At 48.3% G+C, this 22,488-nt stretch overlaps 1 protein-coding gene across 14 annotated transcripts in view; it reads right to left on the bottom strand.

Moving 5' to 3' along the window:
- Positions 1-22,488, bottom strand: part of FYCO1 (FYVE and coiled-coil domain autophagy adaptor 1) — a 268,566-nt gene that overhangs the window by 57,026 nt on the left and 189,052 nt on the right. For 5 of the 14 annotated variants that reach the window (XM_081525965.1, XM_081525962.1, XM_081525963.1 and 2 more), the window contains 4 exons: positions 11,113-11,255; positions 8,117-8,223; positions 6,269-6,394; positions 2,677-2,783 (listed from right to left, as the gene is read on the bottom strand). In XM_081525965.1, the coding sequence (XP_081382091.1) occupies positions 2,677-2,783; positions 6,269-6,394; positions 8,117-8,223; positions 11,113-11,167 (395 nt within the window). In that variant the 5' untranslated portion in view covers positions 11,168-11,255. Of the gene's footprint in view, positions 1-2,676; positions 2,784-6,268; positions 6,395-8,116; positions 8,224-11,112; positions 11,256-11,766; positions 11,987-18,104; positions 18,248-21,801; positions 21,908-22,488 lie in introns of those variants that run through there. The other 9 variants (XM_081525959.1, XM_081525968.1, XM_081525966.1 and 6 more) reach the window with 3 other exon arrangements.

The following is a 22,488-nucleotide window of genomic DNA, read 5'->3' as shown; positions in this document are numbered from 1 at the left end:
AATTGCAACTCAGGGTACTAAATTAATTAAAAGCAGACAGAAATATATACATCCCAATGTGATTTTCACCACTGAAGTATGTAACTCTTAAACTCACTCTTCTTCAAGGAAATTACTGAAATGAACTAGATGCTTATTTGTTTATTATTTATATCCTATCTATTCCCCCAAAGAATGCGAGAAACCTTAAATTTGAATTACCGTCTAGGAAAGGGCAGTTGTAAGGGAAAGAACACTTCGTTTTCAAAAGAAAATTTTGTTTTCTATCCCTTCTGGAGAACGCAATACAGGACACTGAACTCACTGCTAATTTCTGTCCAGACACGAATTAAGAAGTCAAAGAACAAAATATCTCCACTTTGAGGTGGTGGCTGTCTTACTTCATGTGAAACAGTAAGAATTAAAGAGACAACACTGATGAGTTTAACGAGCTACTTGGCTGATGTCTGGGAACTGGGGGACACTGTAAGTCAGTTTATGACAGCTGTCACCAAACATAACAGCAAAACAACCTTCAAATGAAATGTGCAAAGGTTCTCAACTCACATGAATTCACAAAGCTTAGCACATACAAGAGAAATACGCATTTATACAAATCTTAACGGTGACACAAAATGAAACAAAATATCTTCCTCCCCCAATAGTTTTTCTTTAATTCAGAAGTACTTCTTTGATTAACTGGAAGAAGCTCCAGAGGTAGAAGGGCAGCAGAGGTGGAAAGGGGAACCGGGCCAGCCACAGAGGTTCAGCTAACAGGCTCCTAATCTGATATTCTCTCCTGGCTTCACGTGCTCAGTCCTGCTCTCTGTCCTGTCCTCCTCCCCCTGATGAGGGGGTGGACGGGGCATGAGGGGCACAAAGGCTCCCCATCTGGTTGCTGTCACAAGGTCCAGGGAGCCCAGACCAACGGGGCCGGCACTGACTCAGTGTCTCTGGGGAGGCCCCAGGATTGTTGGTGTTAAAGATTCCATAGGTGGTTCTGCGGAGAGGCATGTCTGCCAGCACCAAGGACATGCCATCCACCAGGGGAAACCACCTGCCATTAGGAGTTCCAAGACCTGAACCCCAGTTTCTGCTTCCCACCTGAGCATCAGTGGGGCCCAGACAAAGACATCTGACCTCCCTAGGCCTCTGTCTCCTCACCTGTGACAGCTCAGGGCTTCCTGCTCCATGTGTGCCAAGGACTGTGGTCAGGAAGGGGAGGAGAGGATGACAGGTGGAGGCCTGTGCTCGTGCCAGGATGTGACACAGACAGGCACTGCCACTGCGGCTGGCATTATTGCTATTATAATCTTTTAGTTTATCACACTTGTTTGAGGGCTCCTGAACTTGTTTCAGAGGCCTCATACACTTTAATGCCTGGTGAAAAGTGTTCAAAAAAATTGTTCACTGCAAAAATAGTAATTTAAAAAGAAAAAAATGACATATTCCTACCTTTTATTTATCACGTCATGTTCTCATATACTTTCTAATCCTTTTATATGTTTTTTGCAATTTCTTCATTGTTGTCATTAGACAGATAAGATTTGCATTCTTTTTCCTTGGTCATTATATTGTTATTTTCATTGTTGCTATACAGACTTCCTTATGAGAATTTTAAATGATGTCGCACTATGCCATTTAAGCTAATTTGCTCTAATTTTACAGCCCTCCATCATTGGATATTGATGGCTTCCACTTTGTGTATCATATAGCATCATAATTTTTTTTGATAGTTGATTTACAGTACTGTTAGTTTCACGAGTACAATAAAGTGATTTGGTTACACACATATATGTACATGAAATTAAAAGATGTTTGCTCCTTGGAAGACAAGCTATGATAAACCTAGACAGCATATTAAAAAGCAGAGACATCACTTAGATGACAAAGGTCTACAGCTATGGTTTTTCCAGTAGTCATGTACGGATGTGAGAGTTGGACTATAAAGAAGGCTGAGCACCAAAGAATTGATGCTTTTGAACTGTGGTGCTGGAGAAGACTCTTGAGAGTCCTTTGGACTGCAAGGAGATCCAACCAGTCAATCCTAAAGGAAATCAACCCCGAATATTCATTGGAAGGACTGATGCTGAAGCTGAAACTCCAATACTTTGGCTACCTGATACAAAGAGCCAACCTACTGGAAAAGATGCTGGGAAAGATTGAAGGCCAAAGGAGAAGGGGGAAACAGAGGATGAGATGGTTGGATGGCATCACCGACTCAATGGACATGAGTTCGAGCAAGCTCCGGGAGATGGTAAAGGACAGGGACGGGTGGTATGCTTTAGTCCATGGGGTCGCAAACAGTTGGACATAACTTAGCGACTGAACAACAATATATGTACATGTCTACATTTTAAAAATTCTTTTCCATTATAGCTTATTACAAGATACTGAATATAGTTCCCTGTACTATACAGTAAGTCTTTGTTGTTTACTTTATATATAGTACTGTGTTATCTGTTAATCCCATACTCTCAAATATCCCTCCCCCAAAAGTTTGTTTTCTATGTCTGTGAGTCTGTTTCAACAGTTTCATAAATAAGTTCATTCATACTGTTTTTTAGATCCCACATAAGAGATATATGATATTTGTCTTTCTCTGTCCGATGTAAGTAGTATCATTACTATTAATGAGAGGCCTTCAGGTCATTTCCGAATCCTAGGAGGTAAAACCCAGAACTGTCATGGATTTACCTGGTCACTTTGGTGTTCATGAAGCACTGCTGTAAGGTGTCGGCTAACCTCTGATGCACCAAGGAGTAGCGAATAAATGCTCTTCCCTTTCCAAGAGATGTTCGGAGCTGGAAAAAGCAGATAAAACAGAAACGAAGAGCTGTGAGCCTAATTCCAAACACAGGCCTCCAAGGATGGCTGGCAAAAACAGAAACAGGGCAGAAAATGCCACCCAGTTCTACCCTACACATAAGCTTCACTCAAGTCCCTCAAAGAACACAAAACATTTGAGAATGTCACCTCAGAGGAAAAGGCCTAAAGTGTGTGGATGTCTTGCAGGCCTTCATCTGAGAATAATCTGTGGACTCCAGCAAACGTGCCATGGAAGACACAGTCCTGAGAGGCTCAAACATCTACTGTGGATTCTATTGGAAGGTCATTCTTCCTCCTCTGCTCTCTCAGAATCCCTGGGTTTAGAGTCAGAGATGAAATGGTCTGGTTTAATTTGGAATCTTTAGAAAACAAGCTGGAGATAAATGGAGGGCTCCTCATAGCAGAAGTACCCTTGAGCAACGAGCGATGGTCTCCGTTTAGCAAATGTCTGGGCTGGGTTTTGAAGTTGGGAGAAGAGAGGCAGCAGAAGAGGCCAAGGGGGCTTGGCTGGAGCCTGTGTGGAAGGGGGAGAGAGAGGAGGGCAAAGGATCAGGGGGCAACAGAAGATGAAATGGTTGAGGCAGAGGAGTGTCAGGGGACCTGTGACGGATGTAACTGCCTCCTCTGTGTCTTCATGGAACCGTCAGTAAAATCCACACATCTGCCAGTGCTTTCCTGGTAGGATCTCTTTTCAGCTATGCCAACTCACTGGGTTTAGTCAGAAGGTACCCAGGGGGTGAGGGCAGGGGTGTTTCCAGGCGGCCCAGTCACACTGCGGTAATGAACAATGGGTGCAGTTCTGTTTCAATAACCCTGAGGTGGGTAGAAGGTCCGAGCGCAGGCCTGTCTTCACAACCTCTCCCCACAGTGACAAAACACAGCTTCTAAAGAGGTTTCTGGCAGCTTGTTGTGATAGAGGTAGGGTAAGCTGGTCAGAGAGCCTGACCCTAGCAAAATTCTTGAGATCAGTATGCAAATCAGGGTTCATGCTCCCGATATTTCAGACCCAGAAGCTCAGGATAAATAGGCAGGGGCTCAAAACCTGCCAACTTACCATATGCACCTGTTCTGTCAGGCACCAGCTTTGACCGGCGTAAGCCAAGACTCATTCCCTCCTTGTCTCTTCAAAGGTCAGGAATGTTTACCTTGGTGGTTAGGGGAAGGGTGGCAGTGGTCTGACCAAAAGATGGTCCTAACACTTCACTCTTAAGAGTTCCTTGGACAGTAAGGAGGTCCAACTAGTCAATCCTAAAGGAAATCAACCCTGAATATTCACTGGAAATACTGATGCTGAAGATGAAACTTCAATACTTTGGCTACCTGATGTGAAGAGCTGACTCATTGGCAAAGACCCTGATGCTGGGAAAGACTGAAGTCAAGAGGAGAAGGGGGTGACACAGGATGAGATGGTTGGATGGTAGCACGGACTCAATGGACATGAGTTTGAGCAAACTCTGGGAGATGGTGAAGGACAGGGAAGCTTGGCGTACTGCAGTCCATGAGGTTGCAAAGAGTAGGACACAACTTAGTGATTGAACAATGACAACAACCCTCCATCCTATTAAGAAGCTAACCATGGCGCTGGATTGAGACAGGAAACACGAGGTATGACCTCTAGCACCAGCATGTTCTTGATGCTGTAAACATCCCAGTTCCTAGCACCTTTTAGCTCAGGGCTCTGTGCCTTCTCATTGCTGACTTGAGGAAATGATACCACAATATGAGGTAGTTTTAAAAAATAAGAAGGTGTGAAACCTCATAAGACATTTCTGTCAGAGTCTGTAAGACATTTCTCTATGTGAGTTTTGTGGGTTTGGGGTAGAGCCAGGGGGTTTTGAAGTGAAGGGGGGTGGCAGACTGACCCACTGGCTTTATAAAATCCACCATGGCATGTCTGCGGGGAGTGGATCCTGACAGATGCTCGGGGAGAATGACATCCCCACGTCCAAATGCTTCTTCACTTGTGAGTGAGGTGCAACAGAATCAATCATCAGTGTAAATCATCAGTGACAACCAGAAACCCTGGCAGCTGAGAACAGCTGAGCGAGGTATCGTGAAGTGAAGCGTATTGGTCACACGCACACATCCATACCCAGGTCCTGCTGAATCTAAAAAAAAGAAACCCCACATAACAGCTCATGTCTATAAGCTCCCAAGGAAAGGGCCTGTCCTTATTAATAAAATGGCCATAGTAACAGCACTTAGAACATTTAATTTTTTAAAGGCAAACATTTGTGGCTACATTTTAAGTCAGGCCTATTAACTGAATCCATCATATGTGTGAAAGGAGTTATGTTAAAAGGTCTTTTTAAACATCCTTTGGGGAAGGGAACAACAATAGTTCCTTTGTATAGCAAATGAAGATACTGCATAGCCTTTTTTTAAGAAGTGTTTGAGATCATGGGTCGACTTTCATCAGTCAATTCCTTAACTTTTGTTAGCATCTAATCAAAACTCACTGCACTACACAGAGAAGCAATACAACACTTAATCACGTACCTGAGTGTCCCACCAGGCACATCTCACAAGACCTGTCTGTATATCTGGACATTAAACCAATTCCTCTGAGCCAGGATCTTCCCTCATTTTCTCAGCTGTCAGAAGGTACAGCTGGAGGAAAATGCCCAGCCCTCAGTGTCCGCATGTCTAACGCTGTCATTCTCTATAAGAAGAAACCTACCCGGCTCCAGGTGGCATGGCTGGGGAGTCCTTCCCAGAGCACATGACCCTGTGGCCTTTGTGGGAGACCAGCCAAGGAGCATGTGCTCTGACTTTAAAGGGACCTTAGACTTACTGATGAGATACCGAAAAGAAAGATGAAATGTATAAACCTCCTGTCTCAAATCTAGGTGGATTCCCTAACGTGCAAAGTTATTCACTACCAGGTGGACTAGACTAATGAGAGAGAGAATGTGTGTTGCTGTTGATCTGGAGTTTTGTAAAACAGCAAAGCAATGGCATTCTGCTCTTGGGGGGCTTAGAACTTAATGTGGGAAGTTGCTTACTGCTGGTATTTTAGGAAATGTCTCTCGAGATCCCACTTCACTCTCTTCATCTCAAATCCAAGTGTTCTGGGCATAGGGAAAGCAGCCTAGCAAATTGTAAGGATTTTATTTAAGAAACCGATTCTTCAAAACAAAGGTGAAGGTGTCCTGCACTGTCTATCTCTTGAGGGTACCATGAGCAGACTGCAGTGTGAACAGCCCACCCTGTGAGGTGACGTGTGGGCTGGGGTCTCACACACAGTCTGGACTCAGCCACTCTTCGGCATGGTAAACGCTCACCTAGCAGGCTTCCCTGAGCTTTCAGCGGGCACTGCACACAGCTGGACTGGGTTTCCTTACTTCCTTACTACTGGTAAGCCCTCCCTCCCTCACTTGGCTGTCTGCAGCAGAGGTCTCTGTGAGAGAGGCTTAAGCAGGAGAGGGGAAGATGTGAGATCATTGGTTGTTTCGCTCACCTCCGAGATGGACTTGACAAATCGGATCCCATCGTTTGCACCCTTCACCTTGGCCAGGCAGGCACAGAAGTAATCCCAGTAGTCCTTCTTGTTGCCCAGGAGGGTGGCCTTCTCTTTCTGATCGAACTGATCAGCGAAAGGAGAGAGAGAGGACGTTCAAACACACTGCTGTTTATCCCACCATTTAAATGACTAGTAATAACAACAGCTTCTTAGTTGCCTGGCACCGAGCGAGGGTCTTTATTGGCACTATTTTTACTTACCGGTGAATGAGGGTGTTTTAGTCCCCAGTTTATAGGTGAGGAAACAGGCTAGGAGAGGTTAAGCAACTAGCTTAGGGTCACTCAACTAGTGAGATTCAGGAACAACAGGCCCCCAAAGTGACCTCTGTGTACAGAGTTGGGTAGAAGACACCAAAGGTGCTATTAACACACGGAAAAGAAATGCAAGAGAAAAGTTCCAGGGCAACATGAAAGAGTTATTAACAATGTCTCGACAGAGGGAAATGTGTTAGTGACATCTTACCTCAGTTACATAACTCAAGTTTCAGTACTGTTTTAATATACATAGAATAAATCCAAATAAATGTCAGCCATGAGTCATTTCAAAACCCAAACCAAAATGGGTGAATTCAGGGGAAAAAAAAAAGCCCATTAATACTTCCACAATGTAAAACAAGAGAACCAGTTGAAAAGGCATATGAAAGGTGAGACTTCAACACGCTGCGACACCTCCTCCAGTGGGCTCTCACGCCATATGCTCTGGTGGGAAGTGACATTGCAAACTTACAGTGTTCAAATGATAGAGGGTATCTTCCTATAACCTAACATTCAATGGCATTTTTTCTGATGATAAAACATGTGCATACATTGTTAGGACACCTGGATAAAACAAACTAAAATAGAAAAGAAAAAATTATAATGCCTAACCCCATCAACCCCGAGATAAGGTTTGTTATTGTATTGGTCCATTTCCTTCCTACCTATTGTAGTTGCCTATATTTTTCCACATCTGCAGGTTCTCTAGATCTGTGCTTCTTGAACCGAGCAGATATAAGCATTATATAGTGGATGTGTTAAAAGAAAGCTTCCTGGGCTGACCTCAGAGATCCTGATTCAGCAGGTCAAGGTGGGAACCAAGAGGGCACTTCTACCTTGCTCCCAGGAGACGCAGATGCTTCTGGTCTATGACCACACTTTGAGGAGCAAGGCTCTAAAATGGGGACTTCTGGATAGCCTTCAGAGGGCCCAGAGCCTCCTGGAAAATGTGTGACCAGGTATGTATGACTATGTTTGGGGAGACATTCCATAGCTTTCACTGGGATGCCAAAGGGGTATGGGTTTGCCCCAAAGTGAAGATCCCTGCTATATAGAGACCTTGTGACCTGCATTAAGAGGACGTAAATCTCTGAAGTGAAGTGAGAGTCGCTCAGTCGTGTCTGATTCTTTGTGACTCCATGGACTGTAGCCCGCCAGGCTCCTCTGTCCATGGAATTCTCCAGGCCAGAATACTGGAGTGGGTAGCCATTCCCTTCTGCAGGGGCTCTTCCCCACCCAGGAATTGAACCAGTGTTTCCTGCATTGCAGGTGGATTCTTTACCAGCTGAGCTACCAGGGAAGCCAAAATCTCTGAAGAATGCTCTCAATTCCCAACACCATCCTGAGGGGCAACAATCTGATTCCCCAGAGGATCACACTTGGAGGCTGGGAACAGCTCTGACCTTTAGTCTAACCAGGAGGGCTCAACAGCTCCACCGAGCTTTTGGAGCTGCGTCCTGTGCGTTGATAAGGCAGCCGAGAGGCAGACAAGAGACAACAGAGCAAGCAACACACGACGGGAGTCACTTACTTGGAGGAGGTACTCAAGTTTATAAGAAAACTTATGCAAGTTGGTGCTGTCATCTGTGATGGGTTCCCCTGCTTCCTTAGATTCTCTGCTTAGTTCTGTCACAGCATCTTCAAGACAACAAACAGGAACATGTAACCAGATAGAGGCTGGCCTCAGAGAGAGCAGCAGGATGACCCAGGGAAGGAGGGGGAGTATGTGGTCCACGATGGCAAAGCACTGTGTACACGTGGGGTGCTGCATAAACATCTGGGCTGGAACTCCAAGTCAGAAGAGCCCTGTCCTGAGAGCCCACAGCTACTTTAAAACAGCTCGCTGACTCGGCACATTTCTCGGTCAGCCCTGTCAGCCCACCAAGAAGGCCTCATAATTTGCAAGCAGTATTTGGACAAAAACGTCTGCTGCATGGACGAATCCTACAGCAGTCCCTAATACAGACTTCCTGAGGGCTTTATCCCCTCTCCCCACCATGGTGCTTGCTCCTCACTATAACCCCACTGCTCAGTGCAGGTAAACCCAGGCTTCCTGAGGACCCAGAAGGTGCAAACAGTGGTCATGACGACGATGGCAAGAGTGACACCACCATCTGCTTCTGCTGACTGAGTGCTGCTTAGGGGCCAGACCTCTGTGTGTCTTCCTTATTCAACAGAGTGCTGCGAGGCAGGAATTGCTTTATTTCAGCAAACCTAAGATACAATTGATTTTAAGATGAGCCCAATTTCATAGCTGTTAAAATGTGAAAAAAAAAATGGTACAGGGTAGAATTGACAGAGTTGAGCATTTTCATCCCCACTTTACAGACGAGGAGCTCACAGAGAGTTCAGAGCACTTGGCCAAAGATTAAGGGTGGCAAACGGCAGAGCCAGAACAAGAACCCTGGTTCTCTCAAGAGAATCCTGGTTTTGACCCCAGAGGTCCTCTCTTAACTTCTAAGATGATTTACCTCCCAATGCAGAAAAAGAGGAAAAACCCCTCTGACACCCACAGCCCTTCTGTGGGACAGAGGGACTGTCAGGAGTTGGGTCTGGTTTAGACCCTGAGAAAAACGTCCCCAGCTGAGATGGTTTGGGATATGTAGGACAAAACTGCCTTCACTGACAATTCTTGAAAGAAGAGGAGCCCTGAGCCCAAACACCATGGTTAGAAAGCAGATGTGCCCAGGACTGAAGCTAGGACTGAAGCTGGGCCCGAGCTGTTAAAGGTTAACCAACTCTGACCCCTCAGGCAAAGGGAGCAAACAGCAAAGACGGGTTCATTGGGACTGAGTCTCACGCGTGACCAATGTCCGGTGTGCCCGACGAGAATCATTTGCTGCGGGGGCTCCGAGGGCCAGGGGCTGGGGAGCGGGAAGGACACAGAGCCTTCCTCCCCTGCCCGCAGGCAGGGGCAGAGCTCACAGCCTGACGTGGGAACCCCTGAAATGCAGAAAGGAGGAGCTTTGGATATGGAATATGAGATTTCCTGCTCTAAACTCTGACTGTTACCAACAGATGAAAGGAAAGGCTCTTGAGAAAGTGTGAGGCCTTTTGAAACTTCCCACTGAAGTGCTCTGAGCACTGCGTACCGGACACAGAGATGACCTGTGACGTGGGGGATGACAGACAAGGACAGCTCGTGGGGTGGAAAAGGGCAACTGAACAAAAGCGGATGCCTGTCCTCCTCCCTGGATCACGAGGTCTGCCCTGGGCTCCTCCCTTCCTCTCTCTTCCCTCCAATGAGGACCCCCAGGTCCCAGAGTCATCCTTGAGAACTGGAGACTGAAACTGAGAGAAGATGGTCTACTTTGTGGAGTAGGCTCTGAAGACCAGGGCAAACTCAGATTTGCAGGGACTGTCACTTTACTTTCTGTGTGTGTGTGCGCATATGTGTGTGTGTAGATTTAAAAAGAAAAGAGGCATCTCACATTGTAGCTGGACGGAGACTGGTGCGGTAAGAGCACAGACTGTGGCACCAGCTGTGTGTGCAAACCTAGGCTCTCTCTGACGGAATGTGTGACCTTAGGCAAGTCACTTAACCTCTGTGTGTCTGCTTCTCTGTCTGCAAAATGGGAATGAAATGGTTCCTGCCTCACAGGACCAAACGTGAGGACTCAATGAGAGTCTTGTGCCTGGCACAGTGAAATGCCACGTAATCATCTGCTAGTAGAGGCCCAAAGTACTACATAAATAGGAGATAAGCCTGAGAAAGTGATTTTTATCTCATTCAGTTTTGACCCTCACAGTGAACACTCTTGCGGCCTCCACTAGCCTGGAGCGACTGCAGTTGGTTATCATAAGTCTGAGCAGTTAGGAACCTGGGCCTTGAGTTTATCAGAAGAGTGTCACCAGGGCTCCCGTGACGTGGAAGAAGGGGGTACAGCACACGTGCCGGTGCTCCAGAGAGGCTCAAAAGACCTGCCCTGGTGATCCATGAGGGATGGAAAACGTGCTAAAATTCTGACCCTTGGGACAGCACCTATAGGGGTGGACTTGGGCCCTGGACTCCGCAGTCAGTAGAGAACACAGCCCGTTCCTCCAGGCCTGCTCTCCCTCTGTCCAGCCGAGGCCCACGAGTCGGTCTCTCTCACTGGGCAACAGTGAGCTCAGGAAAGTCTGGGAGGCAGCAGGCCCAACTGGAGTGAGTGCACCCGGGACCAGGCGGAAGAGCAAAACAAGACAGCCAGGTATCTCGTCTTCCTCCTCAGAGGGCGGGTGAGTACTCCTTCACAGAGGAGCCAACTCCAGCATTGCCCAGCGGTGTGTGTACACACACACTATATCAGACACAAAAAGGGGTATCTGATTTTGTCTACATAGTGCCTGAGAGGACGGCCAGGCAAGTTCTTCCAGCCTCACAGAGGGTGGACATCTGAGCCCCAAATATTTCAGTGATGTGTGCCGAGGGCTCCAATCACCATCGGTGTAAACACAGATCACAGGGCTGAAACTCAGCCGGCCCCGGCATAGCACAGTCACAGCTCCCTCAGCGCCAAGCTCAGGGTGCCCTGCGGCAAGCCGTACCTTGTAAATCGCGGATGATTCTCTGCAGCTGGCTCTCCGCACTGGTGGACGCCATAGTGACCGTGACCGTCTGGGGCCACCTTTCCTGGCTGCGCGCTTCCTGCCCAGGGCCGCTCAGCAGTGGTCAGATTCCATGGTGGCACCTGCCAGGGGAGGAGGCCGTGGATGAAAGGGTCACAAACACGTCTTAAAGTCAGCAGGAGAGGGCACTGCTCCGGGAGTAACGTCACCCCGTCTGGGCATCTCCTCTGAAGGGGAACGGCTAGATCCTTCTGCGTGAGCCTTGCTCTGATACATTTACATTCTCTGATACACTTACATTCAGACACAATGACCTGGTTTGGGGCTTCAGAAGAAACGAGATCAATTAAATAGCAACACCTATTCTTTCCGAGCTCTCCTCCCAGGCTGCCCTCTTAGGCAGGCCTGCCTCACTGTCCACCTTTAAAAACCTCCCAGCGGCTCCCCTCACCCCACTACACTGAGGCCAGAACTAGTCCAACCCCCCACTCACTGCAGCTAGCCCTAAGGTGCAGCCATACCAGATCTGTCTCCTCCATGCCCAGCCCCACGCCCTCCCAGGCTGCTTTCTGAGGAATGGTTGGTAACCTCTGGCCAGCAGCAGCCGTGGAGGGAGAGGCGGAGGACACATACCCTCAGGGCTTCTGGACCAAGGACAGCCTGGCTTGCCTCTCAGGGAGGTCTGTGGCCTCCAGCCGCCCAGCGTCCGGCTCAGCCGGGGAGGGTAGACACCAGGGGCTACCGGGGGCCTGCACAGCCAAGGGACGTGTCTATTTTAAGCGTGGCTACAGTCCTCTCATGGCTGATGAGTCCTGAGTTACCAGTGCTACTTGGGCAGCTGCTGAAGTGATGTAAGGACACAGTGGTGGCAGGAGACCAAAAAAGAGGAGGAGATCCGAGCAGCATCGGAAGGAGGTGTGGACGTGCACGTGGACACCAACATATCCTCCTTTCAGAACCTCTAATCCTTGCCTTAGACGGCCGATGCAAAGGCGTAATGTTTGCTGGCAAAATCGGCTGGCAAGATGAGAGGTGGCCAGAGGAGCCACCTGTGCACTGGGCCTGCGAGGTGCTTTACACACTCAGTCATTTTAATCCTCAGCAGTACCCTGGGGTCGGGGGAGGGGCAGACAACATAAAAGGGAGAACCTGGGGTACAAAGAAGCTGTGTAACTCGTCTATGGCCCCGGGCCAGTAGGGAGGGGAACCCTGTTCAGTCTGAACTCAACCCCTTTAGCTCTACAACGGAGTCACTGTCACTACAGCAAATGTTACTGGCTTCCACTGGCTTCTGGGAGCTGCTCTGAACTCCAGTGCCTCTCAAGTGTGCCACCAGCCTGAGTGTTTCAAACACGAGCTGGCCCACACGCTCCCACCACCCTTACTACTCCAGGAGACAAGGCAGGAGGAAAAATGGCTGAGAACTTCAAGTTCCCAAATATTTACAAAAGCATTCCAGGTCAGCCTGGGGCCCAGGGAGGGGCTGTCACAGTGCAGATATCCCTAGGTCTATTTTTAACTCACAAGCCGGCATGGCTGTGACTCAGGGAAAACAAGGCCCAAAGAGGGCTTCTCCTGCCTAGGAGGAACTAGACAGGCACACACCAGCACCACACACCCAGTAATTTCAGACACAGAGCCCCAGAGGGTCACGGGATCCACGGAGACTCTGCCAAAGTCCCCGGTGAAAGTGCTGGCACCCCACCATCAAAGTGAGGGTAAGCTGATTTACCGGAAGCCAGCCTGCCCACCCCTGGGCAGCTCTCTGGGTCCCTGCTGAACACAAAGCCCAAGCAGGGACCAGCCAGGGCCCTAGAGAGCAGCAGCCTAGGATGGGCCAGACTTGCGCAGTGGCCTTGCTGCCTGGGAGACACTCCCAGCAAGAAGGAGACGGTCAAGGACCACCACTGTCAACGCACAGCTGCCCAGCACTGCCCTGTCAAGTTCAGTCTGGGGTTTCAGGGCACACAGGCACCGCACCGTCCAGCCCTAGAGGAGCTTGGCTGTGCGCCGACAAGACAGACAGGAAAGCGCTTAGGTATGCAAATAAGGCAGAAGAGGTCCACGCAGAGATATGAATAAAAAGTTATGAATACTCAGTAAGGGGAGGGAATGAACCAGGGATACACACAACACATGATGTTTGCCAAGTGAAAGAAGCCAGACTGAAAAGCCATCTATTTTACAATTCCATCTGCGTGCTATTCTTACAAAGGGGAAACACTGCGGAGAAATCAGATCTACGGCTGCCGAGGACTGATGGGAAAGGGAGGGTCTGACTACAAGAGAACATGCAGAAATCTGGGGAGCAGTTCTGTTCTGTCTTGATTATAGTGGTGGCTACGTGACTGTATACATTTGACAAACGTATGTGTCAAACCTCACTTACTGTGCATTTTACCTCAACAAAAGAAACAGCAGCACTGGGATGAATTTAACGAGATGCAATGGGACCCGAGGAAGGGAATGTTCACTCCACTTAGGGAAGGGAGAGTGTGGTGGACACTCTGTGATGGTGACTGGGTTGGGCGGGGCCTGAAAAATGAACAGGAGGTCATCGAAGAGACCCGAGGAGCACAGGGCGTGCCGGGTGTCGAGGCCACATGTGTACCTGCACGCCTCTTATTCGATATGGTCAACAGACGGCCTTGCAGCTTCGGGGGGAAATAAGCTTGAGAGAAGATGACCTGGAGAGTCCACCGTGTGCTCTGTGGGCATACTGAGAGCCGGGGGGACCCGGACATGAGGGCAGGGCGGAGCCTGGAACGGAGGATCTGACACCACACACTCAGAGTCACCACGTCCAGGCTCTGGCTCAGATAGCGCCCAAACCATACAACCAACCTCGATTTCCTAGAAATCAGCCCTCTTTAGAGCTTGGCACGAGGGCAACAGTGTCCATAAACCAAACTGGCATCTTGGCATGACGAGCCTGAACAGACAGAAATATGCTCCTTCTGGAAGCTTTGGTGCTTTGGTGAAGTTGCAGGTGTCAGCCCGAGCCCAGGAGGCCTTCTCTGCCTGAACCTTGGCATGCTCTCCTCTGCCAAGGCCAAGCTCCCAGGTCATGGCGTGAGCTGTGCCCAAGCACTGATTCCACAAGTTGGTTTTCCCAAGAGCCTGCATCTCCACCAAGGTGAAAGCCCTGAGAAACTGGTGTGGGGTCTGTAGGTCACAGCAGGTTTCCCCACACGGCTGTGGGTCACCACCTCCCAGGGTTTCAGGAAGCAAATGGTCCCCGTAGGAATGCTAGTTTCAACAATTTGAATGAATGACTCTCAGCATTCTGGCCTCCCTTTTCCTGATCCTGAGGTTACTATTGAACTTCAAAAGACAGAATGGGGGCAGTCTCCCTCCACTCTATTTCCTTGCGTCTCTAGATGAGCTTGCCCTTTGGTTGAGGGATGAGCTATTTTTATGCATAACACTTCCGACACCAAATGTGTGGCTTTTCCCCACACCAGCATCCAGTTGTCACCACTGAGTGTCCTGCAGTTTAATTCAATTGGTTTTCTTTTTGTCCATGCCACATGGCTTATGGGATCTTAGTTCCCTGACCAGGGATCAAACCCACGCCCTCAGCAGTGAAAGCTCAGAGTCCTAATCACTGGACCACCAGGGAAGTCCCTCAATTCAATTCTAACTCTAACTACCTGGAGTCAGTGCAGACCCCACAGGTTAAGAGTTCAGTCCACAAGACTGCCCAGGCTTCAGACATCAGTCACAAGTCCCAGTACCTGTCACTACCTGTACTTCTGACCAACCAGTTATTAATCAGGGCTCCCACAATCCCCCTCTCAGGTTTGACAATTTGCTAGAACAACTTACAAAACTTGGGGAAGCATTTTACTATTACCGGTTTATTTGAAAGGGCACAATCCAGCAACAGCCAAATAGAAGAGAAGCATAGATAAGTCGGGGGTGGGGTGGGGTGGAGTTTCCATGACGTCAGGGCTCCACACCCCCCAGCACTTCAATGTGTTCCTCAGCACAGAATCTCAGAATCCTGTCATTTCTAGGTTTTTCAGTTCAGTTGCTCAATTGTGTCCAACTCTTTGAGACCCCATGGTCTGCAGCACACCAGGCCTCCCTGTCCATCACCAACTCCTGGAGCTTGCTCAAACTCATCCTCCCACCTTTAATCTTTCCCAGCATCAAGGTCTTTTCTAATGAGTCAGTTCTTCACATCAGGTGGCCAAAGTATTGAAGCTTCAGCTTCAGCATCAGTCCTTCCAATGAATATTCACCACTGATTTCCTTTAGGATTGACTGGTTTGATCTGCTTGCAGACCAAGGGACTCTCGGGAGTCTTCTCCAACACCACAGTTCAAAAGCATCAGTTCTTCAGTGCTCAGCTTTCCTTATAGTCCAACTCTCACATCCATACATGACTACTGGAAAAACCATGGATCTAGTACATGACTAGATGGACCTTTGTCAGCAAAGTAATGTCTCTGCTTTTTAATATGCTGACTAGGTTGGTCATAACTTTTCTTTCAAGGAACAAGCATCTTTTAATTTCATGGCTGCAGGCACCATCTGCAGTGATTTTGGAGCCCAGAAAATAAAGTCTGTCACTGTTTCCCCATCTATTTGCCATGAAGTCATGGGACCAGATGCCATGATCTTTGTGTTTTGAATGTTGAGTTTTAAGCCAGCTTTTTCACTTTCCCCTTTCACTTTTATCAAGAGGCTCTTCAGTTCCTCTTCACTTTCTGCCATAAGGGTGGTATCATCTGCATATCTGAGGTTATTGGTATTTCTTCCAGCAATCTCAATTCCAGCTTATGCTTCATCCAGCCTGGTATTTCACATGATGTACTCTGCACAGAAGTTAAATAAGCAGGGTGACAATATACAGCCTTGATGTACTCCTTTCCCGATTTGGAACCAGTCTGTTGTTCCATGTCCAGTTTTAACGGTTGCTTCCTGACCTGCATACAGATTTCTCAGGAGGCAGGTAAGCTGGTCTAGTATTCTCATCTCTTGAAGAATTTTCCACAGTTTGTTGTGATCCACACAGTCAAAGGCTTTGGCGTAGTCAGTAAAGCAGAAGTAGATGTTTTTCTGGAACTCTTTTGCTTTTTCTATGATCCAACGGATGTCGGCAATTTGATCTCTGGTTCCTCTGCCTTTTCTCAATCCAGCTTGAGCATCTGGAAGTTCTCGGTTCACAATACTGTTGAAGCCTCGCTTGGAAAAGTTTGAGCATTTCATTACATAATGTACAACTGATGAAATCACTGGCTACTGGTGACTAACTGCACCTTCAGCCCTTCTGAAGGGGGGGTCTAAGGATGGGGCTGGAGTCCTCCAGCAACCAGCCCTTACCAAGACACCACCTATCCAGGGGCCCAGGAAGAGGCAACCTTACTAGCATAAACTGCCTGTGTGGTAGAAAAGGTTTTGTTTTGAATAACAAAGGACACTCCTATTACTCAGGAAATTCCAAGAGTATTAGAAGTTTTGTGCCAGGAACCAGGGACAGAGACCAAATATGTATTTCCTATTATATCACGGGGACCACAGACTTCTGGCATGAACCAGCATGATCCTCACCTCTACAACCCACTGCAAACTGCTCTCCTAACTCGGGAGACACTCAGAGATTGCTCTGTCCACACTGCCATGGGCTCCAGGCTTCCAGCACCTTGCAAGGCCCCCACAGTACAAATCACCTCCAGGAACCCAGGGTCCTTGTTAATGACCTTGTAAACACCTCCTTCACTTGTCTCTGGCAAGCTCTTTCAAATACTAGAGAAATTTATTTTATAAAATTTGAGGGAACAGTGGAGTCTCTTGCCAACAACACAAAATCACGTTTAAGCTTATACAGAATGTCTGAAAGCATCCAATCTTCTGATAAAGACAAAAAGGGACTAAACACATTTTAAAAAATTCTTATGTATTACCTGGGACTACTGCCTGGCTTCCAAGTCACAACCGAGGTATTATTTTAGAGGTGAAGGACCTTCCTCAACTTCCATATTTCTCCCACACCTGCCCAGTTGCCCTAAATGCCTAAATAATAGAGACACCAGTTCAACCTCAAATTACGATACAAAGACACTGACCCATATAAACTTCTTCACACTATGGTACAAATGACTAATACTCCTAATGTTGCCCAGAAGCTGACTCTGGCAGGAACAACACCGTGCCAACTGGAAATGGGCACTTGCCATCTGCCTCTACAAGGATTAGCCACTGCAGTCACTGACCTTCAACACATTCTGACTGGAGTTCAGGGTGGAGATCAGGAATGAGGCACTCTGGGAAACTAGCAGAACAGGCCTTCAGATAGGTATCAATAGATACTTTCAGGAGAAGCTTTTATGAGCCCAAATCCTTACATCTTCTCATACCTAGAAAAGCACTAGGTCATTCACGGTGACATCTGCTGCTCATGACTAGCAGCAAGCCTTTGCCAAAGCCTTGTGCTTGACTGCAAGTATCCCCTCTCATTAAAATCACACATAGTACTGACCTTAGCCACTACCTCTGTGGAGCAGTTACTCAGGGCTACCTGAGATGCTTGAGATGCTGTCTCCCAGGCTAAACTTATTTTGCCCCGGATAAAACTTAATTTGTAACTCTCACGTTGTGTATATATATTTTTTTAGTTGACAATAGCATGTGAGTAGCCATGTTGGGAAAGAAGGATGAGAAAGGGAGGAGAAGGTGTGGGGACAGAAGACAACCCCGCCCGGCCCGCCAGATTTGTTGTACTTGCTCCCAACACAACAGCTAAGATGTGACTGAGAGAGAGCACCACACAGTGCGCTCCTCCCCGACTCCTGAACAAGGTGGAGCAGTCCACCCTGACCAGGAAAGAACGTTAACAAGGACAGTCCAGACCAGTCAAGAGCAGAAAAGTCTTTCTGAAGAGTCCATTGCCTTGACTGGGTTCAGCGCACCCAACAGCGTCTATACAGTTACTACCTATGGGAAGGGGGGCATCTGGCTGGTACCTGTGGCTGTGAAGGCTTGGAGGTCTTGGGGTCAGTCCACGCTGAAGCAGTCAGTGGGCAGGCAAGTTGCCCTCCCCAGGGCTTCAAGACAGTGCCTAGGAGAGTGCTGGAGAGTCTGTCAGAGGCCACCTCAGAGGCTGATGCTGCAACGCACGTGAACAAAGCCTCATTAGGTGACCCAATTATATGTGAAGACCTACAGTTAAAGCACTGACTAACTGCGGGCCTGGGTCATCTTGCCCAAACACTCATTCCTCATAGTTATCTCATCTTTCTTAAAGGAAATGAAGACTTGAGACTTGGCCATCACTTCTTGCACCTTCTCTTGGCCCCTCCCTCCCACCAACAATTCCCAATTTCTTGGTCACTCCCACTGGAACAGAACCGGCCTCAATTCCAGTTGGCTGACCCAGGAGAGCAGGGTCAAGAGCGACTTGGGGGTGTGAGGTGCTGCTTCTGGGCTTGGAGAAAGCCATCTTTTTTAGGAAGGCGGGCAGCTGCTCAGGAAGGAGCCATACATCCATATTTGGGGGTGCAGGGCCAATGTCTTGCCACTGGAAATCCCAGAGGACACATCCAGAATCCTATTAGGAAGGTAGAATCAGGTTCACCTTGTGAAATGTCCTCTCCCTATCGTGTACCAAATCATGCAGTAAAGATCATGCCATGACTGTGGGAAACCCATGGTACATTTGGTTCAAACTATCTTGAGGCAATTTTAGCCTATCTGTCTTCAGGAAGTTTTCTGACCTCTTCCTACGTGTGTGTGTGTGTTTTCATGTACAGTGTAGACAGGTGTTACCCTTTACCTTTCTCCACAGAGGAGATGGGCAAGGAGAAGAACAGACATTCTCAGTGGCAACCTTTGGTTGAGGCTTCTAAGCCCTGCTCTTGACCCAGGCTGCAGATGCCTTGGGAAAAGCATGTGGGGCTACAGTTCCTTCCAGCTCCACATGAAGCCACCGCCTCTGATTTAGCTGCCAGCCCACCATGATCCTCTCATAGGGATTCTCCTCTTGGCCTATCCCTCTGCAGACCAATGTCTTGCTTGGAATGCTTTTTCCCTTCAGTGTTTCCTTTGGATTCCAAGGGCTCCTCTAACCTGGTTTTCTGCCCCAGGCCAAGGGTGTAGCACTCCAGGCTCCTGAGATGGTTGACCAGACCTGCCTTTGGGCCCTGGAACCAGTCACATGGCCACAGATTCTGCTTAAGTCTGTCCTCAGAAACATCTAACACACACATCCTCATCCCTGCAGAGGATCTGGCCCAACTAGAAACGGGCACCTGGTTTCTTTCAAATGCCACAGAGATATGTGTGAACAGGAAGGATCATTGGGAGCCACTAAAACCAACAGGAGAACTGGCTCCAAAGGGAGGAAGAGGGGAAAACCACCTTCTACCCAATGTAGCACGGCTCTGTCATCTTGATTTTCTGAAAGTCAGGGAGCCCATGTGCATGGAGGCTGAAGCTCTTAAGGGGAGAGTATAGTGACACCTCCAAAAACAGAAGGATAAACAAAGAACCATGGAAACAGTTCAAAACTCACCCTATTGATTTATTTAGTTATTCAAACAGATGCTTTTAAACCAAGAGCTTTAAAAACAAACAAAAACAGAAATCTGGCATTGAGATCACAAATGCGAAATACTATTTATCTTTTGAGCAACACAGTAACATTCAGCAGATGAGCAGGATCAGTAGGTGAGCAGATGCTGACAAGGCCAAACTCCATCTGTGCTCACAGGAGGCTTCTGGTTAATGAATCCTACCTGCTCTGTTGCCTGGCCCTGCTCTAGTGAGTGTGGCTCCAGCCTATGAATTCCATCAGTGATTTTCACCACGGCACCACAGCTAGACAATATGCTGCCTCTGCCTCAGGATTAAAGACACTCTGGTTTTGAGTCACCAAAGTTGTCCTTGGAATCACCAGAAAACACAGCTTACCCATTATCCAAGCCTCTCCCCTAAAGGGAACAGGGGGCCTACCATTTCTTGAGTGCCTATTGCATGTTCTAGAGGTAGCAGCCCACAGGCTCAGTGATCAACATGGGACAAAGTCACCAGTTGCTCTGATTTTGTGCTGTTTTGGGTGGTTCCTCTCATAACACACATCTGTGGGGTCCATCTCATCCCCAAAGGACCAGGTTAAAAGTGTGGCTCCTGAACCCATCTGGTAACCCCACGCCAGCCGGCAAAGGAGCAAAGACCATCCGAAGAGCAACTAGAGGACTGACTCTAAAGCAACACAACAATAATCAGAGTAAAATATTAACTGTAGGATCTAACAGGTGAGTGTACATTCACTGCACAATTTTCTCAATGATTCTGAATGTTTATTTTCCTAATAAAATGACTGAAAAGAAAATAAAAACTAAATGAAGCACTACACAAAGAACACTTTCAACAGAAGCAGAAAATATTTGTCCTAAAAGAAGACCACTGTCCCATCACTGAGACAATTACCACTGATTTCCAGGGTAACAACACTAGCAGCTTATAACTGGTACAGGACATTCAACAATTTGTCAACATAACTCTCATGGGAGGGAGGGTCAAGTGGAACTTACTCAGTATGGGCCCACTTCAGAGGGTAGGAGCCACGGAAAGCAGAAAACCTCAGTGTGACAGCTCTTCCCTCAACCCCCCTACAATACCCAGCAGCCCGCATTAAGCAGATGGCAGAGTTAAGCTTGGTCAGAGGCGACCATAAGGCTGGAAGTGGCAGGAGAGCAGCGAGCAGATTAAGGTCTGATCCTCTGCCCTCAAAGAGCCCCTGACCCATTTCTCTGTTTGGAAAGGAAACTGCTGTGGTAAGACAAGTACAGGAGCAGAGAGGCTGTGGCCAACGCAGGTAGCGCTCAATTTTTTTTTGCGGACGGGAGAGCGGGTGGAACTGAGAAGAGTGACAAAGGGCATCAGATGATACAAATGCACTGAGAGCCACGTGGCTAAAGTGTCAACCACACACGCTTTGCTCACAAAAATAAAACCCAGCCTTCCCGCCCAGGTTCTTAACAACATGCACTCTGGCCAGGGTCCGGTGCAGCCACCGCACTATTCATAAATCCACAGGTGTTTCAGGAACAATCACCTAGGGGTCATCTTGAAACTCCGCACCAGAACACAAGCCGCTGCGGGTCAACAGACTAGGCCGTGGCCTGGGATGGGCCAGGATAAATAAACCGTCCGCTGACAGACGGGAGGAGGGGCGAGACCCGGGCAAAGTTTTGGAGTCTTGCAAAGTTAAGGGGTGGGCTGTCCCGGCCCAGCTGAGGCAGGAAGTACGCTTCTTAAGGTGAGCGGCCTCTTCGACGAGGCAAACAGAATCTCGGGACCTGTCCTCCTGTGCTTAGACTCCAAGACTCCTTCTGAAACCACACATGGTGGGCTCCTTGGCGACCCCATGGCCGTGGGGAGTCTTGGAACTGGTGTTCGGAGGGGGCGGAGGGTGTCTGTCTTTCTAACTGATGACCAGAGGAGGCCTCGGTTCTAGCGTCAGATCCATCAGCCTGAGGTGCTTCCTAAGCCCGCTGGGCAAGGGTTCGGGACTCCGACGTGAGCTGTGGAAGACTCGAGATGGGAGGGGACGTTAAGGGCAACAGGTGACAAGTCGGGCCCGGAGGGAAGGTCTCCGCTCCGGAGACGACAGCAGCTAGAGGTGCCCCCTGAGTCTAGCCGGCCCTCCGCAGCACTTACTCGCTCGTGAGTCCAAGGCGTGAGAGAACCGAAACTTTCTGCGGCCAAGCGGAAGAGTACGAGAGCTCAGCGTAGGCGGCCATGATACGCAGACCCCTCCGCAGACAGGCGCGGACTACAACTCCCGGCGTGCTCCACAGGGCCGCTGTCTACAACTCCCGTTGAACTCCATGGGCAGAGGAGCGCGAACTACAACTCCCAGCATGCCCCGCAAAAGTTGCTGTTTACTACTCACACAGGTCCCACCGGGCCGCCGGCCTTAAATTAACTCTTGCAATCTCTGGGAGAGTGCAGGTCTATAAACATATCCCTAGGATCCTGTAGGCAGTGCTGTCCGTATGTGGCTTTTAAGAACTTGAATTCTGACTTGAGCTGAACTGTACATGTGCTGTTAAGTACAAAATACACCTGAGTTCCAAAAAAGTGTAAAATAGCTCACAAATATTTTTATATTGATTCCATGTTGAAATGATAACTTTTAAAAAATGTATTGGGCTAAATAAAAAGCATTACATACTGCTGGGCCTAATGGTCTGTCTTTTCATCCCCTTCGGTACTTAACACAGGACGGTTTAAAAGCAGTGCTCAAAAATTGTTAATGAATGAACTACCTCCCCCAACTTCTCCATGCTCTCCGCCCAATTTCTATTCATAAGTTATATTTTCTATCGGTAAGTTGTGAAGCAC

The sequence above is a fragment of the Giraffa tippelskirchi genome, chromosome 9, assembly GCF_054371585.1.
Source record: "Giraffa tippelskirchi isolate mGirTip1 chromosome 9, T2T-mGirTip1v1.2.pri, whole genome shotgun sequence".
Lineage (NCBI taxonomy): Eukaryota > Metazoa > Chordata > Mammalia > Artiodactyla > Giraffidae > Giraffa > Giraffa tippelskirchi.
Note: the sequence above shows the minus strand (reverse complement) of the source record. Positions and strands in the feature narration are given on the sequence as shown.